The sequence below is a fragment of the Oncorhynchus tshawytscha genome, linkage group LG05 (genome assembly GCF_018296145.1).
Source record: "Oncorhynchus tshawytscha isolate Ot180627B linkage group LG05, Otsh_v2.0, whole genome shotgun sequence".
Classification (NCBI taxonomy): domain Eukaryota; kingdom Metazoa; phylum Chordata; class Actinopteri; order Salmoniformes; family Salmonidae; genus Oncorhynchus; species Oncorhynchus tshawytscha.
The window spans coordinates 56,474,535-56,490,383 of NC_056433.1; the positions used below are offsets into that span (position 1 = coordinate 56,474,535).

Sequence of the window (15,849 nt, forward strand, 5' to 3'; positions counted from 1 at the left end):
CTTTCCACACTCTCTTTCCACACTCTCTTTCCACTCTCTCTTTCCTCTCTCTTCCCTCTCTCTTCCCTCTCTCTTTCCCCTCTCTCTTTTCTCTCTCTTTCCCCTCTCTCTTTCCTTTCTCTTTCACCTCTCTCTTTCCCCTCTCTCTTTCCTTCTCTTTCCCCTCTCTCTTTCCTCTCTCTTTCCCTCTCTCTTTCTCTCTCTTTCTCTTCTTTCCTCTCTCTTTCCCTCTCTTTCCTCTCTCTTTCCTCTCTTTTCTCTCTTTCCCCTCTCTCTTTCCTCTCTCTTTCCCTCTCTCTTTCCCTCTCTCTTTCTCTCTCTCTTTCCTCTCTCTTTCCTCTCTCTTTCCCTCTCTCTTTCCTTTCTCTTTCACCTCTCTCTTTCCCCTCTCTCTTTCCTCTCTCTTTCCCCTCTTTCTTTCCTCTCTCTTTCCCCTCTTTCCTCTCTCTCTTTCCTCTCTCTTTCCTCTCTCTCTTTCCTCTCTCTTTCCTCTCTCTTTCCCACTCTCTTTCCCCTCTCTTTTCTCTCTCTTTCCTCTCTCTTTCCACCTCTCTCTTTCCTCTCTCTTTCCCCTCTCTCTTTCTCTCTCTTTTTCCTCTCTTTCCTCTCTCTTTCCCCTCTCTCTTTCCTCTCTCTTCCCTCTCTCTTTCCACACTCTCTTTCCTCTCTCTTCCCTCTCTCTTTCCCTCTCTCTCTTTCCCTCTCTCTTTCCTTTCTCTTTCACCTCTCTCTTTCCCTCTATCTTTTTCTCTTTCACCTCTCTCTTTCTTTCCTCTCTCTTTCCCCTCTTTCTTTCCTCTCTCTTTCCCCTCTTTCTTTCCTTTCTTTCCTCTTTCTTTCCTCTCTTCTCTTTCTCTCTTTCTCTCTCTCTTTCTTTCCTTTCTCTCTCTTTCCCCTCTTTTTCTCTCTCTCTCTTTCTTTCCCTCTCTCTTTCCTTTCTCTTTCCTTTCTCTTTCACCTCTCTTTCCTCTCTCTTTCCCCTCTCTTTCCCTCTCTCTCTTTCCCCTCTCTCTTTCCTCTCTCTTTCCCTCTCTCTCTTTCTCTTCTCTCTTTCCTCTCTTTCCCCTCTCTCTTTCCCTCTCTTTCCTCTCTCTTTCTTCTCCTCTCTCTTTCCCTCTCTTTTCTTCTCTCTTTCCTCTCTCTTTCCTCTCTCTTTCTCTCTCCCTCTCTCTTTCTTTCTCTTTCACCTCTCTCTTTCTCTCTCTCTCTCTCCTCTCTCTTTCCCCTCTCTCTTTCCCTCTCTTTCCTCTCTCTCTTTCCCTCTCTTTCCTCTCTCTTTCCCCTCTCTCTTCCCTCTCTCTTTCCCCTCTCTCTTTCCACTCTCTCTTCCTCTCTCTTTCCCCTCTCTCTTTTCTCTTTCTCTCTTTCCCCTCTCTCTTTCCTCTCTCTCTTTCTCTCTCTTTCCTCTCTCTTTCCCCTCTCTTTCCCTCTCTTTTCTCTCTTTCTCTTTCTTTCCCCTCTCTCTTTCCCTCTCTCTTTCCTCTCTCTTTCCCCTTTCTCTCTTTCCTCTCTTTTCTCTTTCTTTCTCTCTCTTTTCTCCTCTCTCTCTTCCCCTCTCTTTCTCTCTCTTTCCCTTTCTCTTTCCCTCTCTCTTTTCTCTCTTTCCCTTCTCTTTCTCTCTTTCACCTCTCTCTTTCCTCTCTCTTTCCCCTCTCTCTTCCCTCTCTCTTTCTTTCTCCTCTCTCTTTCCTTCTCTTTCCCTCTCTCTTTCTTTCCTCTCTCTTTCCTCTCTCTTTCCCCTCTCTCTTTCCTCTCTCTTTCCTTTCTCTTTCACCTCTCTCTTTCCTCTCTCTTTCCCCTCTCTCTTTCTCTCTCTCTTTCCCTCTCTCTTTCCTCTCTTTCCTCTCTCTTTCCTCTCTCTTTCCTCTCTCTTTCCTCTCTTCCCTCTCTCTTCCCTCTCTTTTCTCTCTCTTTCCTCTCTCCCTTTCCTCTCTCTTTCCTCTCTCTTCCCTCTCTCTTTCCCCTCTCTCTTTCCCCTCTCTCTTTCTTCTCTCTTTCCTCTCTCTTCCCTCTCTCTTTCCCCTCTCTCTTTCTTCTCTCTTTCTTCTCTCTTTCCTCTCTCTTTCTCTCTCTCTTTCCCCTCTCTTTCCTCTCTCTCTTTCCCCTCTCTCTTTCCTCTCTCTTTCCCCTCTCTCTTTCTCTCTTCTCTTTCTTTCCTCTCTTTTCCTTTCTCTCTCTTTCTCTTTCCCTCTCTCTTTCCTCTCTCTTTCCCTCTCTCTTTCCTCTCTTTCCCTCTCTCTTTCCTCTCTTCCCCTCTTTCTCTTTCCTCTCTCTTTCCTCTCTCTTTCTCTCTCTCTTTCCCTCTCTCTTTCCCCTCTCTCTTTCCCTCTCTCTTTTCTCTCTCTTTCTTCTCTTTCCCTCTCTCTTTTCCCTCTCTTTCCCTCTCTCTTTCCCCTCTCTCTTTCCCCTCTCTCTTTCCTCTCTCTCTTTCCCCTCTCTCTTTCCACACTCTCTTTCCACACTCTCTTTCCACACTCTCTTTCCTCTCTCTTCCCTCTCTCTTCCCTCTCTCTTTCCCTCTCTCTTCCCTCTCTCTCTTCCCTCTCTCTTTCCCCTCTCTCTTTCCTTTCTCTTTCACCTCTCTCTTTCACCTCTCTCTTTCCTCTCTCTTTCCCCTCTCTCTTTCCTCTCTCTTTCCACACTCTCTTTCCTCTCTCTTTCCACACTCTCTTTCCTCTCTCTTTCCACACTCTCTTTCCTCTCTCTTTCCACACTCTCTTTCCTCTCTCTTTCCCCTCTCTCTTTCCTCTCTCTTTCTCCTCTCTCTTCCCTCTCTCTTTCCACACTCTCTTTCCTCTCTCTTCCCTCTCTCTTTCCCCTCTCTCTTTCCTTTCTCTTTCCCCTCTCTTTCCCCTCTATCTTTCCTTTCTCTTTCACCTCTCTCTTTCCCCTCTCTCTTTCCTCTCTCTTTCCCCTCTTTCTTTCCTCTCTCTTTCCCCTCTTTCCTCTCTCTCTTTCCTCTCTCTTTTTCTCTCTCTTTCCTCTCTCTTTCCACACTCTCTTTCCACACTCTCTTTCCTCTCTCTTTCCACACTCTCTTTCCTCTCTCTTTCCACACTCTCTTTCCTCTCTCTTTCCCCTCTCTCTTTCCTCTCTCTTTCCACTCTCTCTTTCCTCTCTCTTTCCCCTCTCTCTTTCCTCTCTCTTCCCTCTCTCTTTCCACACTCTCTTTCCTCTCTCTTCCCTCTCTCTTTCCCCTCTCTCTTTCCCCTCTCTCTTTCCTTTCTCTTTCACCTCTCTCTTTCCCCTCTATCTTTCCTTTCTCTTTCACCTCTCTCTTTCCCCTCTCTCTTTCCTCTCTCTTTCCCCTCTTTCTTTCCTCTCTCTTTCCCCTCTTTCCTCTCTCTCTTTCCTCTCTCTTTCCTCTCTCTCTTTCCTCTCTCTTTCCACACTCTCTTTCCACACTCTCTTTCCTCTCTCTTTCCTCTCTCTTTCCCCTCTCTCTTTCCCCTCTCTCTTTCCCCTCTCTCTTTCCCCTCTCTCTTTCCTCTCTCTCCTCTCTCCCTCTGTAGGTGTTCAGTGTGAGGTGAACATGGACGACTGTGCTCCCAAGCCTGGCTCCTGGGGGCCTCGCTGTCTGAACGGGGGCCAGTGTATGGATGGGGTGGGCCGCTACACCTGCTCCTGCCCCCCTGGCTTCGCTGGGGAACACTGTGAGGGGGACGTCAACGAGTGTCTCTCTGGACCCTGTCACTCTCCTGGCAGCCTGGACTGTGTGCAGCTGGCCAACGACTACCAGTGCCGCTGTCGCCTGGGCTACACCGGTAGAGAACTACACCCCTCTGTATATGTTATAAGACACATCAACAACTGTTATCTAGCTTACCCCACACTCATGCTGTGTAACATGACATCGGTCTCTTTTTTAGGACGCCTCTGTGAGTCCATGGTGGATCTGTGCCAGTCTAAGCCGTGCCATAACAGTGGCACCTGTTCCATGAACATGAGCTCAGTGCATGGATACTCATGCACCTGTCAACCAGTAAGTCATTATAATGTTACTCTACCCTTTTATAATGTTGGTTTTCTAATTGCCAGACTGCTGTGTTTCTAAGTACTCCCTGTACCAGCTTGCTGATCTTTATCTCTTTCTTTTGAACGGATTGGCAGCCCCATTGATATTGCATTGTGTTGTATAACATTGTATTTACCTCAAATGTAGCTATGGATTGAGTGGCTGAGTGTCTATTCTTTCACTACTGGCTTGTTTTCCTAACTACTAACCATTCTCCTCCTCCTTATTCTTACCTTTGCTTCAGAGGGCGAGACAACATAGTTCAGGTATGACTGAGAAACAGCAGTGTTCTAGGAAGAGACCAAACATTCTCACAGGTTTTCTGACTAGTCAACTGCAGGAATGTATGTTATGAATGGTGTCTGTCCAGCCAGTCAGTTCACATGTCTGACGCCTTCTCTGTCTCATCTCTTTACTCAGAGTTTCACTGGCTTCAACTGTGGAGAGGTAGAGGGCTACAACTGTGCCCAGCTGCGTTGTCAAAACGGCGGGCACTGCCAGGATTCTCAGGGTGGTCATCTGCACTGCCGTTGCCAGCCAGGCTTCAGTGGATCGCGCTGCGAGACCGTGCACAGCTGCCAGAACCGACCCTGTTTGAATGGAGGCACCTGTATGAAGGACCCACACAACCCATACCAGTACAGCTGTCGCTGCCCAGCCCACTTCTCAGGCAGGCACTGTGAGAATGGCATCTTCGACCAGTCCCCCCGCACCCCCTCCTGCCCTTATGTAGAGTGTGAGCAGCGGTCCGGGGATAAGGTGTGTGACCCGCAGTGCAACAACCATGAGTGCCAGTGGGACGGAGGGGACTGTTCTCTACATTGGCGCCGGCCATGGGTCAACTGCACCGCCTCCGTGCCCTGCTGGGAGCTGTTCCGCAACGGCCGCTGTGACCACGAGTGTGACAACTCTGGCTGCCTCTTCGACAGCTTTGAGTGTCAAGAGAGCACAAAGTCCTACTGCAAGTATGTACAAAAGTTGTTAACAACATAAACACATCAATACACATGTTTATTAGGTACACCCATCTAGTACTCGGTCAAACCCCCCTTTGCCGCCAGAACAGCTTGAATTCTTCAGGGCATGAAAATGTTGCTCAATTGGTATCAAGGGACCTTAACGTGTGTCAGGAAAACATTCCCCAAACCATTACACCACCACCACCAGCCTGTACTGTTGACACCAGGTGGGATGGGGCCATGGACTCATTATGCTTACGCCAAATCCTGACTCATCAGCCATCAGCATGACGCAACAAGAACCGGGATTCATCGGACCAGGCAGTGTTTTTCCACTCCTCAATTGTCCAGTGTTGTTGATCACCCGTTTTGCCCATTCTAACGTTCAATCGAACAGTAACTGAATACCTTGATGCGGCTCATTCAGACTCCGCAGTCCTCCTTCCCTCTCATGTCTGCTTTATATAACAAGCCACAGCCAAGTGACACAGTCTGTAGGAGTGAGCTATTATTGTGAACCTAATAAACTGGCCAATGAGTGTACATGTCTTATTAAGATTATTACGAGAAAATGTATACAATAAATTCAGATTCAAATGCTTTTTAACCCATAGGAACTCCTAGAGTCTTCCCAATTCCATAACCCCTCCCTCTCCCCTTTCCTATCTACAGGTATGATGACTACTGTGCGGATCACTATGCCAACAAGATCTGTGACAAGAGCTGTAACACAGAGGCATGTGGCTGGGATGGCCTGGACTGCTCTGAGGACACCCCTGCTAAGGTGGTTGATGGCACTCTGGTGATCGTAGTGTTACTGCAGCCTGAGGAGCTGCTGGGAGACGTGAGAGGCTTCCTGCGCTCCCTGGGAACCCTGCTGCACACCAACCTCCGTGTTAAGATGGACGCCCAGCAGAAACTCATGGTGTATCCTTACTATGGCCTGGAGCACGACAACGCCATTGAAGGACAGTCTGCTACAATGAAACGTAGAGGCAAACGGGAGCTGGACAAGGAGGTTATCGGGTAAGGAAATGTCTTTATCCTGACCGTCTCTCTCTCTTTCACTGCTAGATAAGATTAAGTGTGTATAGTCCTCCATGTTGTGAAGTAAGCCTAACCGAAGTTTTGTTTGTTGCAGGTCTAAGGTTTACCTGGAGATCGATAACCGAGAGTGTGCTGAGAGCTCCATGGACTGTTTCTCCAGCACAGAGCTGGCTGCATCCTTCATCGCTGCAGAGTACCTGAAGTCTGCGCTGCCCTACCCTGTGGTCTCTGTCGACAGTAAGTCCCTCTCCTTTTTCCCATTGTGACACCTCTAAACCACCCTAATGGTAATGTTACATCAGCACACACTTCATTATCTTTGATTATAGACCTGATTAAACTCACTTATCATGTTCTTTGGTAAAAATGGACACTGCTCCATTACTCATGCTCTGAATGCAGAGCCCATTTCAGATAGCGTCACCTAGTTAAGAGTTCCATGTCTCCTCCTCCAGGTGACCATATGGACCCCCAGAAGCCCCCCTTCATGCTGTACCTGGCTGTGGGAGCAGCTGTCATCATCCTGCTCATCCTGGTGCTGGGTGTGCTGGCCGCCAAGAGGAAACGCAAACACGGCATCCTCTGGCTCCCCGATGGCTTCCTGGCCAAGAAAGACGACAAGAGGAGAGAGCCCCTGGGCCAGGACGACTTCGGCATGAAGTGAGTGTAGAAAAGACAAAGGTTGTATCCGAAATGGCACCCTATTCTCTGTACAGTGCGCTACTTCTGACCAAGGCCTGCGTATGGTCTATATATACAGTGCATTCGAAAAGTATTCAGACCCCTTGACTCTTTCCCCATTTTGTTACTTTACATCCTTATTTTAAAATGTATTAGATTTGTTTTTGTTTTTCTCATCAATCTACACACAATACCCCATACTGACAAAGCAATTTTTTTTTTGCATATTTGTATATATAAAAATAAAAAAATGAAATCACATTTACATAAGTATTCAGACCCTTCACTTCATTGAAGCACCTTTGGCAGCGATTACAGCCTCAAGTCTTCTTGGGTATGACGTTATAAGCTTGGCATACTTGTATTTGGGGAATTTCTCCCATTCTTCTCTGCAGATCCTCTCAAGCTCTGTCAGGTTGGATTGGGAGCGTCTCTGCACAGCTATTTTCTGGTTTCTCCAGAGATGTTCGATCGGTTTCAAGTCCGGGCTCTGGTTGGACCACTCAAGGACATTCAGAGACTTGTCCTGAAGTCACTCACTCCTGCGCTGTTTTGGTTGTGTGCTTAGGGTTGTAAACATGTTTATTAAACCTTTATTTAACTAGGCAAGTCAGTTAAGAACAAATTCTTATTTTCATTGACTGCCTACCAAAAGGCCTGTTGGATGGTGCCCCAGTCTGAGGTCCTGAGCGCTCTGGAGCAGGTTTTCATCAAGGATCTCTCTGTACTTTATGCTGTTCGTCTTTCCCTTGATCCTGACTAGTCTCCCAGTCCCTGCCGCTGAAAAACATCCCCATAGCATGATGCCAGGTTTCAACCAGACGTGACGCTTTAAGTTCAAATAGTTCAATCTTGGTTTCATCAGACCAGAGAATCTTGTTCCTCATGGTCTGAGAGTCCTTTAGGTGCCTTTTGGCAAACTCCAAGCGGGCTGTCATGTGCCTTTTACTGAGGAGTGGCTTCTGTCTGGCCACTCTACCATAAAGGCCTGATTTGTGGTGTGTTGCAGAGATGGTTGTCCTTCTGGAAGGTTCTCCCATCTCCACAGAGGAACCCTGGAGCTCTGTCAAGAGTGACCATCGGGTTCTTGGTCACCTCCCTGACCAAGGCCCTTCTCCCCCAATTGCACAGTTTTACCAGGCGGCCAGCTCTAGGAAGGTTCTTGGTAGTTCCAAACTTCTTCCATTTAAGAATGATGGAGGCCACTGTGTTCTTGGGGACCTTCAATGCTGCAGACACTTTTTGGTACCCTTCCCCAGATCTGTCCCTCGACACAATCCTGTCTCGGAGATCTACGGACAATACCTTCGACCTCATGGCTTGACTTCATGGTTTTTGCTCTGACATGCACTGTCAACTGTGGGACCTTATATAGACAGGTGTGTCCCTTTCCAATCATGTCTAATCAATTGAATGTACCACAGGTGGACTCCAATAAAGTTGTAGAAACATCTCAAGGATAATCAATGGAAACAGGATGCACCTGATCTCAATTTCAAGTCTCATAACAAAGGGTCTGAATACTTAAGTAAATAAAGTATTCCTGTTTTGGTTTTGCAACAAATTTTTTAAAAATGTTTTCGCTTTGTCATTATGGGGTATTGTGTGTAGATTGATGAGGATAATGTTTTTGGGAAAATCCATTTTAGAATAAGGCTGTAATGTAACAAAATGTGGAAAAAGTCAAGGGGTCTGAATACTTTCCGAATGCACTGTATATACTGAACGAAATATGAACGCAACATACAACGATTTCAAAGATTTTTCCTTACAGTTCATATAAGGAAATCAATTTAAATTAATTAATTAGGCCCTAATCTATTGATTTCACATTACTCTGAATACAGATATTCAGCGGCAGGGTAGCCTAGTGGTTAGAGCGTTGGACTAGCAGCTGAAAGGTTGCAAGTTCAAATCCCGAGCTGTCGTTCTGCCCCTGAACATAAGAATTTGTTCTTAACTGACTTGCCTAGTTAAATAAATAAAAAATAAAAAATATGCATCTGTTGGTCACAGATACCCTTTAAAAAAAAGTGGGGGTGTGGATCAGACACATCTCCTTCACATAGAGTTGATCAGGCTGATGATTGTGGCCCATTGAATGTTGACCTACTCCTTTTCAATGGCTGTGCTAAGTTGCTGGATATTGACGGGAACTGAAACGCTGTCGTACACGTCAATCCAGAGCATCCCAAACGTGCACATTGGGTGACATCTCTGGTGAGTACACAGGCCATGGAAGAACTGTGACATTTTCAGCTTACAGGAATTGTGTACAGATCCTTGCGACATAGATCTGTGCATTATCATGCTGAAACATGAGGTGATGGCGGTGGATGAATGGCACAACAATGCTCCTCAGGATCTCGTCACGGTTTCTCTGTGCATTCAAATTGCAATCAATAAAATGCAATCATGTTCGATGTCCATAACTTTTATTTCAGCTCAAGAAACATGGGACCAGCAACTTCACATGTTGTGTTTCTTTTGTTTATATTACATTTCGGCACTATACTGGGAATGAAGACAAATAGTGTACCTCTATAGTGTACAGTACCATATACTCTAGTATGTTAAAACTGGTACTGCACTGAGAAAAATGTTTGACCAATGTACCATAATGTAGAGCCTCATTCTCCTGATCCATACCCTGTCTTCTTCTTCCTCTCCTCCCTGCAGGAACTTCAAGACCCAGGATGGAGGGATGATGGACGGAGGCCAGAGATGGATGGAAGAGGAGGCCCCGCCCAAGAAACCAAGGGTGAGAATGAGAAAGGAGAGAGACATTTTGGGTCAGAAGCCTCACCAGTTGCATACCAGCATGATGTATTTAGTTAGTATTTAAACATCTCCTCTCCCCCAGACTGAGGACAAGCCCCTGCTGCCACTGGGTGTGGATGGAGGAGTGGACCGACGGGAGTGGACTTTACAGCACCACAAGGCTGCTGACATCTCTCTCACTCCACCACAGGCTGATCTGGAAGCAGACTGCCTTGATGTCAATGTCAAAGGACCAGGTAGAGTTTAAGGTTGATTAGGATTGTTGTCAATCAAGTATAAGGATTGCCCTTGGTGTAACTGTATAATTCTTTACTCTGAACCAAATTGAAAAATTCTCTTCCAGATGGCTTTACCCCCCTGATGCTGGCTTCTCTACGAAACGGAGGGGCGTCTGATTGCGGCCTGCAGGCAGAGGAGGAAGAGGAGAGTGGGGGAGATGAGCCGGGACCCAACGTCATCTCAGACCTTATCACCCAGGGTGCAACACTCATAGCCCAGACAGATCGCACCGGGGAGACGGCACTCCACCTGGCTGCTCGCTACGCCCGGGCCGATGCCGCCAAAAGGCTGCTGGATGCCGGGGCAGATGCCAATGCTCACGACAACATGGGTCGCACACCTCTCCACGCTGCTGTGGCAGCCGATGCCCAGGGAGTGTTCCAGGTAAGAGGCTTGAAAGACACTCTTATTAGAGCAGTTGATTAACTAGTGCTGGTACTGTGCTCACATGGGCAAAGGTTGAAAAATCATATTGAGCTTATTGAGTTAACACTCTGTTCCCTTCTCAGATCCTGATCCGTAACCGGGCCACCGAGTTGGATGCCAGGATGAACGATGGCACCACACCTCTGATCCTGGCTGCCAGGCTGGCTGTGGAGGGCATGGTGGAGGAACTGGTCCACTGCCATGCGGACATCAATGCTGTCGACGACCACGGTGAGCCCTGGCATTGTTTTTACATGTAAATTGTATATCAAGGGTCTCCAACAGGTTGATTCTGAGCTACCAGTAGCTCGCAGCCCACCTATGAGTAGCTCAGGGAAAAAATCTGAAAGTACATGGAATTTTTCACGTTCTCCATCGCAAAGTATCATTAGCAAATCTCACAAATCTCACACCCCAAGGTCCCAGTTACTATCTAATCTATGCAACATTGATATGATCCCACCCCTGGTTAGCCACTATTGGCTTAAATAGCCAAATCTAACACAATATCTGCCAATTAATTTCCAGCAATATTTCCCCAGTCTGTCTGTGTGTTATGTGCTTTTGTCTAACACTCCATGTGTAGCCAGTTGATGTGACAACTGTCTTGTAGGTTGACCGAAAAATACTTTCCCCAAATCCTCCTCAATTAAAAGTTAGCTGCAAAGTAGGCTTACCAGGCTTAAGTATATATTTTGTATCTATTGTTATTTGCTAACTTTGCCATGAAATTAGCGTCGGCAGTACAGAACCATCGCTAGACCGGCACATTAGATGGAACATTCCTCACTCATTAGATGCGCAATTAAAGGGGAAATAAACAAAAAAATGTAAATGTGTTAGTTTGCTTCCAGACCCCAAAAATGTGTCTTCCGGTGTGATTTAAGCATTGACATGGACTCAAAACATCCTATTTCATTGTTTCTCTATGGACAATAGTAATTTTGAGTGAAAAAAATAATAAAACTGAGAACATAATTTGGGAAAATATGAAACTGCATTTGGGGGGAAAAAATAACAGATTTTATCGGGCCCCCTTAGAGTTGTTTTTGAACCATTATTTTACCAGGTATATTGGCAGAAAACAGTGCACTACTTTCTATTGTATACTAAGGACCTGGGGAAGAGTTGTAGGGGAGAAGAGAAGAATGTGCCAAATTGAAAGCTTTAAAAAAAAATTGCTTTCATGCTAGAAAAGGTTGGACCATTGTACCATACAGAGCAAGAAATAGGGAAACAAATAGGAATGGAGTCCAATTACCATTATAGTACGATTAGAGCTGGGTCTTTAGTTTGTGTTGTGGTTTTGTCATTTGCATTTCCTTCATGCTATTGCTCGAGAACCATAACAGAGCAATTTGCATATTTGTCTCAATGACCAGTATTCTTCTCTCTCTCTCTCTCTCTCTCTCTCTCTCTCTCTCTTCTCTCTCTCTCTCTCTCTCTCTCTCTCTCTCTCTCTCTCTCTCTCTCTCTCTCTCTCTCTCTCTCTCTCTCTCTCTCTCTCTCTCTCTCTCTCTCTTTTTTTTTCTCTCTCAGGTAAGTCTGCTCTGCACTGGGCAGCTGCTGTCAACAATGTGGAGGCCACCCTAGTGCTGCTGAAGAATGGAGCCAACAGAGACATGCAGGACAACAAGGTTTGTATTCCACATCCCGTCTTGTTTTACACAAGTTTTCCTACCTCAAACGTAGCTTTTATGTCAAGCTTTGTCCCATATTCTATCACTTTAGTATAATTTTTTATTAGCTCTGTACATTTACATGTCTTCATGGGTTGTTTTGCCTGTTATGTTCCTCCAGGAGGAGACCCCATTGTTCCTGGCAGCCAGGGAGGGTAGTTTTGAGGCGGCCCAGGTTCTGCTGGACCACTACTCTAATAGGGACATCACAGACCACCTGGACCGGCTGCCCCGTGACACCGCACAGGAGCGCATGCACCATGACATTGTTCGTCTGCTCGATCAGTACAACCTGGTCCACAGCCCTCACAACGGCCCCAACCACATGGGCGGGGGAGTGGGACACTCCCTGGTCTGTGGGGGCAACGGAGCGGGCTACATGGGCATGCGGCCCGGGCCCCAGGGCAAGAAGAGCAGGCGGGGCGGGGTGAAGGTTGGAGGTCCTGGCGGAGGTACAGCCAAAGAGCTGAAAGACATGAAGGCTAAGCGGAGGAAGAAGCCAACAGGAGGAGAAGGGCCTGCAGTGGGAGCTGTTGGAGGAGCCAGTGGAAACGGCACTAAAGCTGCAGGAGGGCTGTCAGAGAGCTCAGTCACCATGTCTCCTGTGGACTCCCTGGAGTCTCCACACTCGTACACAGGAGATGCTGCCGTGGCATCCAACACGGCCAACTCTCCTCCTCTCCTGAGCAGCCCCTCCTCTAGGCCCCTGCTGCCTCCCGTCAGCCACATGCTGGGTCAACAGCAGAGCTGGCTGGGTTTGAAGCATGGATACGGCGGCCACATGTTCAGCCTCCTTCCCCAGCAGATGGGTAACGGCCATTCTGGTATTTCCCAGCACCACGGCCAAGGCCTGCTCACACCCATGAATGTCACCATGAGCCGAGAGCAACTGCCTCCCATCGTTACCTTCCAGATGATGGCACCGGGGGGCGGGCAGTCCCTGCTGAAGCAGCCCCAGCCTGGGCAGGTGCAGTCACAGGGGCAAAACCAGGGCCAGCCCCGCTCTCAGCAGGGCCCTACTCACCTGCACTGCACCCAGGGCATGATGTACCAGATGCCCGGCGTGGGCCTCCAGCAGAGCCTGTCCCACAGCCTTCCCCACTCTCACGGCCTGGCCCACAGCCACGGCATGGTGCATGACGGCCAGTCCCGCCAGCAGCTCCCTCCATATCAGGCTATCCAGAGCCCCGTGGATAAGTACCCCACCCCTCCCTCTCAGCACAGCTACGCCACCGCTGGCTCGGAGGGCACCACCCCGGGGCACCCGGCTCACCCGCCCAGTGAGCACCCGTACCTCACCCCCTCCCCCGAGTCCCCTGACCCCTGGTCCTCTTCCTCCCCCACTCCAACTCAGACTGGTCTGACGTCACCACCAGCCCCACCCCCCTGGGGAACCCCCATGCACTGCCACCTCCCCGCCACACACATATTCCGGAGCAGCCACAGTCCCAGCAGACGCAACAGAACCCCCAGCAGCCTCAGCATGGCAACATGCAGGTGTTTGTATAGATGAGGACTCTCTTAAATCTCTCAACTCTTAAAATTTTTGTTGATCTTTGTAGTTAAACTACAACACTTAAACTCTTATCCGTCACTTCTTTCATAATTTGTTTTTGTCTTATCGTCTCTCTGGTTACAGTAATCACTTTTACACTTCATTGTTACATGCTTTTCTTACGTTTTGCACTTAAAGATAGAGTGTATAGTCTGGTTTGAGCATTGCTAACTAAAACCAAAAACAGTTTGAGTACCTTGGACAGTTTGAAAGTGACTGATCATCAGAAATCAAACAAGGAACCAGAGCCAAACAGCGATCATGTCATGTAAGGAAAATGGACTGCTCAAGAAGGCACCAAGACAGAATCAACATTAGATATTCTTCATTTGGCTTAATCGGCTTCTTTTTGTCATCCCTTTTGGGCCGTTTCTTTTGGCTGAGCCTTATTTTTGACATTTTTGAAGGACATATTTGCTCATTTAACATTTTATCGTTTTCATTCACTTTGTTTTATGTAGACCTGCCAATGACATACTAATGTTTTGTTGAAAATTAACTCTACTTTTTATATGATGAGTCCGTTCACTTATGTTAAGTTGTGTTCTTTAAGCAAAAACGTAGGCTTTGTATTCTGGAATGTTTCTTAGTAGGATGTGGTGAGTCTATTTGGAGGGGCTGTCGTCGTGTGGTTAGCAAGATACACACAACCTAAAAACATATAGATACATCTCTTCAATGTTTGGTTCTAAGCTAAACTGTGGTGTAAATAGTTGTCATATAAGTCACTGTATTCTTTTTCATTGTTGCTTCTGTTACAGTGTAGCCTCTGTACTTCCCCACACCCTGGGAGGGATGTTAGTAAGTTGTGGCTGTGGTGTTTCTGTGTCAGGAGAATCTGTGTTACTGAAGAGTTTAACATTTTATGGTACGTTTATGGATACAAAAAGAATATATGGTGACTGATGAAATACCAGATGAAAGAGAAGGGCATAATTGGATGTTGCACTATGTCTCTCTCTATAGATGGTCTTTCACCATAGGGGTTTCACTATGGTGTGTGCAATACGATGAATATGCTTTACACCACCAAGCCAACCACCTTAGTAAGTCCCCACTGTTTAAAGAACAAGGTTTGACTATGATACCTGTTACTTTTACAGCTGTTTTTACTATTCTATTTTACATGAATATTGTTGTATATTATCACTTCTCTCAACAGTTTGACTGGTTCTGAAGTTGTACTTTTTTTGTTTGATATGGCAGTTGCTTTTTCCCCAAAATCATTTAATCGCCTTTTTGCTCAATTACAATCAGTGTATTGGTGCACCTTCTTTAATTGTTTTGTGATTCATAAGCCAAGTCTGAATATGTTTAAGATCTTTGTTTTGTAATGGATATTTTTGTTTTCGTAATGTTTCTCATATGAGCACAGCCTTATGTGACCACTCTGTGACTACAGACAATCATTGATTGTTTCTATATTGCACCGTTAAATGGTACATCAATGTCTCCAAGACCAAATTTACTTGTTGGCCAAAAACTAATTGCAAATCATTGTATATCCACAACATTGTTCACAGTTTAAAGTGTTGATTGGAAATGTTGCATTTGGACGTATTGTCTTATCAAAGTAGATTATTGTCACAATGTATTCTAGGTTCATGTATTTTGACAGAGCAAGATCCAAATACACACACTCACACCTGACATGGTGATTTGCAGTCAACCATTATAAGTCTATTATAAGGTATATTGTTTTGTGAAAAGTGCCTCCATAAGCAAACCACAAGCCAAAGTCATTTCCCATTCCCCATCTCTGGCACTTAATATCCTCCACTACAAATGACTTCCAATGTGCTATCTCTGAGTCCAGGCCTTTTGGCTCATTGGACCATCAATCCACGTGATCAAATCAGCAGAGCTCATGGAGCATGGTATTTACATTTAAATGCCTCATTATTCAAGGCTATTTTTTACATGCTGTATATAAACTATTTTTGTATGTTTATTGTTCTTTATTTTTCTGTTAACCATATACATGTTATATGAATGAAGTAGTTTCCCCTCATGTTTGTATAATGTAGAAGGTGCCTGTTTATAAAGAACAAAACCTATCTAATTGAAATAAACCAAACAAATGATCAAGTGCATATTATATACATAAATAAAGTCAGACTTTTCAGATCCATCTGCCTATTGTGCATGTGTCATTCTTTCATGGTTATTCACAGGAATTGTTTTAAGAAATGAAAATAAATAAAAACGGTTTAATTACAACAAATTGTGCTCTGTATTACACTGAACAAATTCAGTGATAAAGCAATCCATTCAAAGCATTGATATTATGCTGCTTGGCAGACAATTTTATCCAAAGTGACTTACACGGTTTAAATGTATGCACTCACTGTACTGTATGTGATCTCTGGGGGGATTGAAGCCATAACTTTACCAATGGAGCCAGGAGGAACACGCAGGATGTAAACC

The 15,849-nt window shown here is 46.0% G+C and overlaps 1 protein-coding gene across 1 annotated transcript in view; it reads left to right on the forward strand.

Annotated features, from left to right (window-relative positions):
• Positions 1-15,553, forward strand: part of notch2 (notch receptor 2) — a 64,452-nt gene extending 48,899 nt beyond the window's left edge. Inside the window, 13 exon segments of the mRNA XM_024421488.2 lie at positions 3,513-3,764; positions 3,870-3,982; positions 4,436-4,980; positions 5,647-6,000; positions 6,116-6,258; positions 6,477-6,681; positions 9,382-9,463; positions 9,566-9,719; positions 9,827-10,146; positions 10,272-10,419; positions 11,728-11,825; positions 11,989-13,201; positions 13,204-15,553. Coding sequence (XP_024277256.2) covers positions 3,513-3,764; positions 3,870-3,982; positions 4,436-4,980; positions 5,647-6,000; positions 6,116-6,258; positions 6,477-6,681; positions 9,382-9,463; positions 9,566-9,719; positions 9,827-10,146; positions 10,272-10,419; positions 11,728-11,825; positions 11,989-13,201; positions 13,204-13,376 — 3,800 coding nt within the window. The 3' untranslated portion in view covers positions 13,377-15,553.
• The last annotated feature ends 296 nt before the right edge of the window (positions 15,554-15,849 follow it).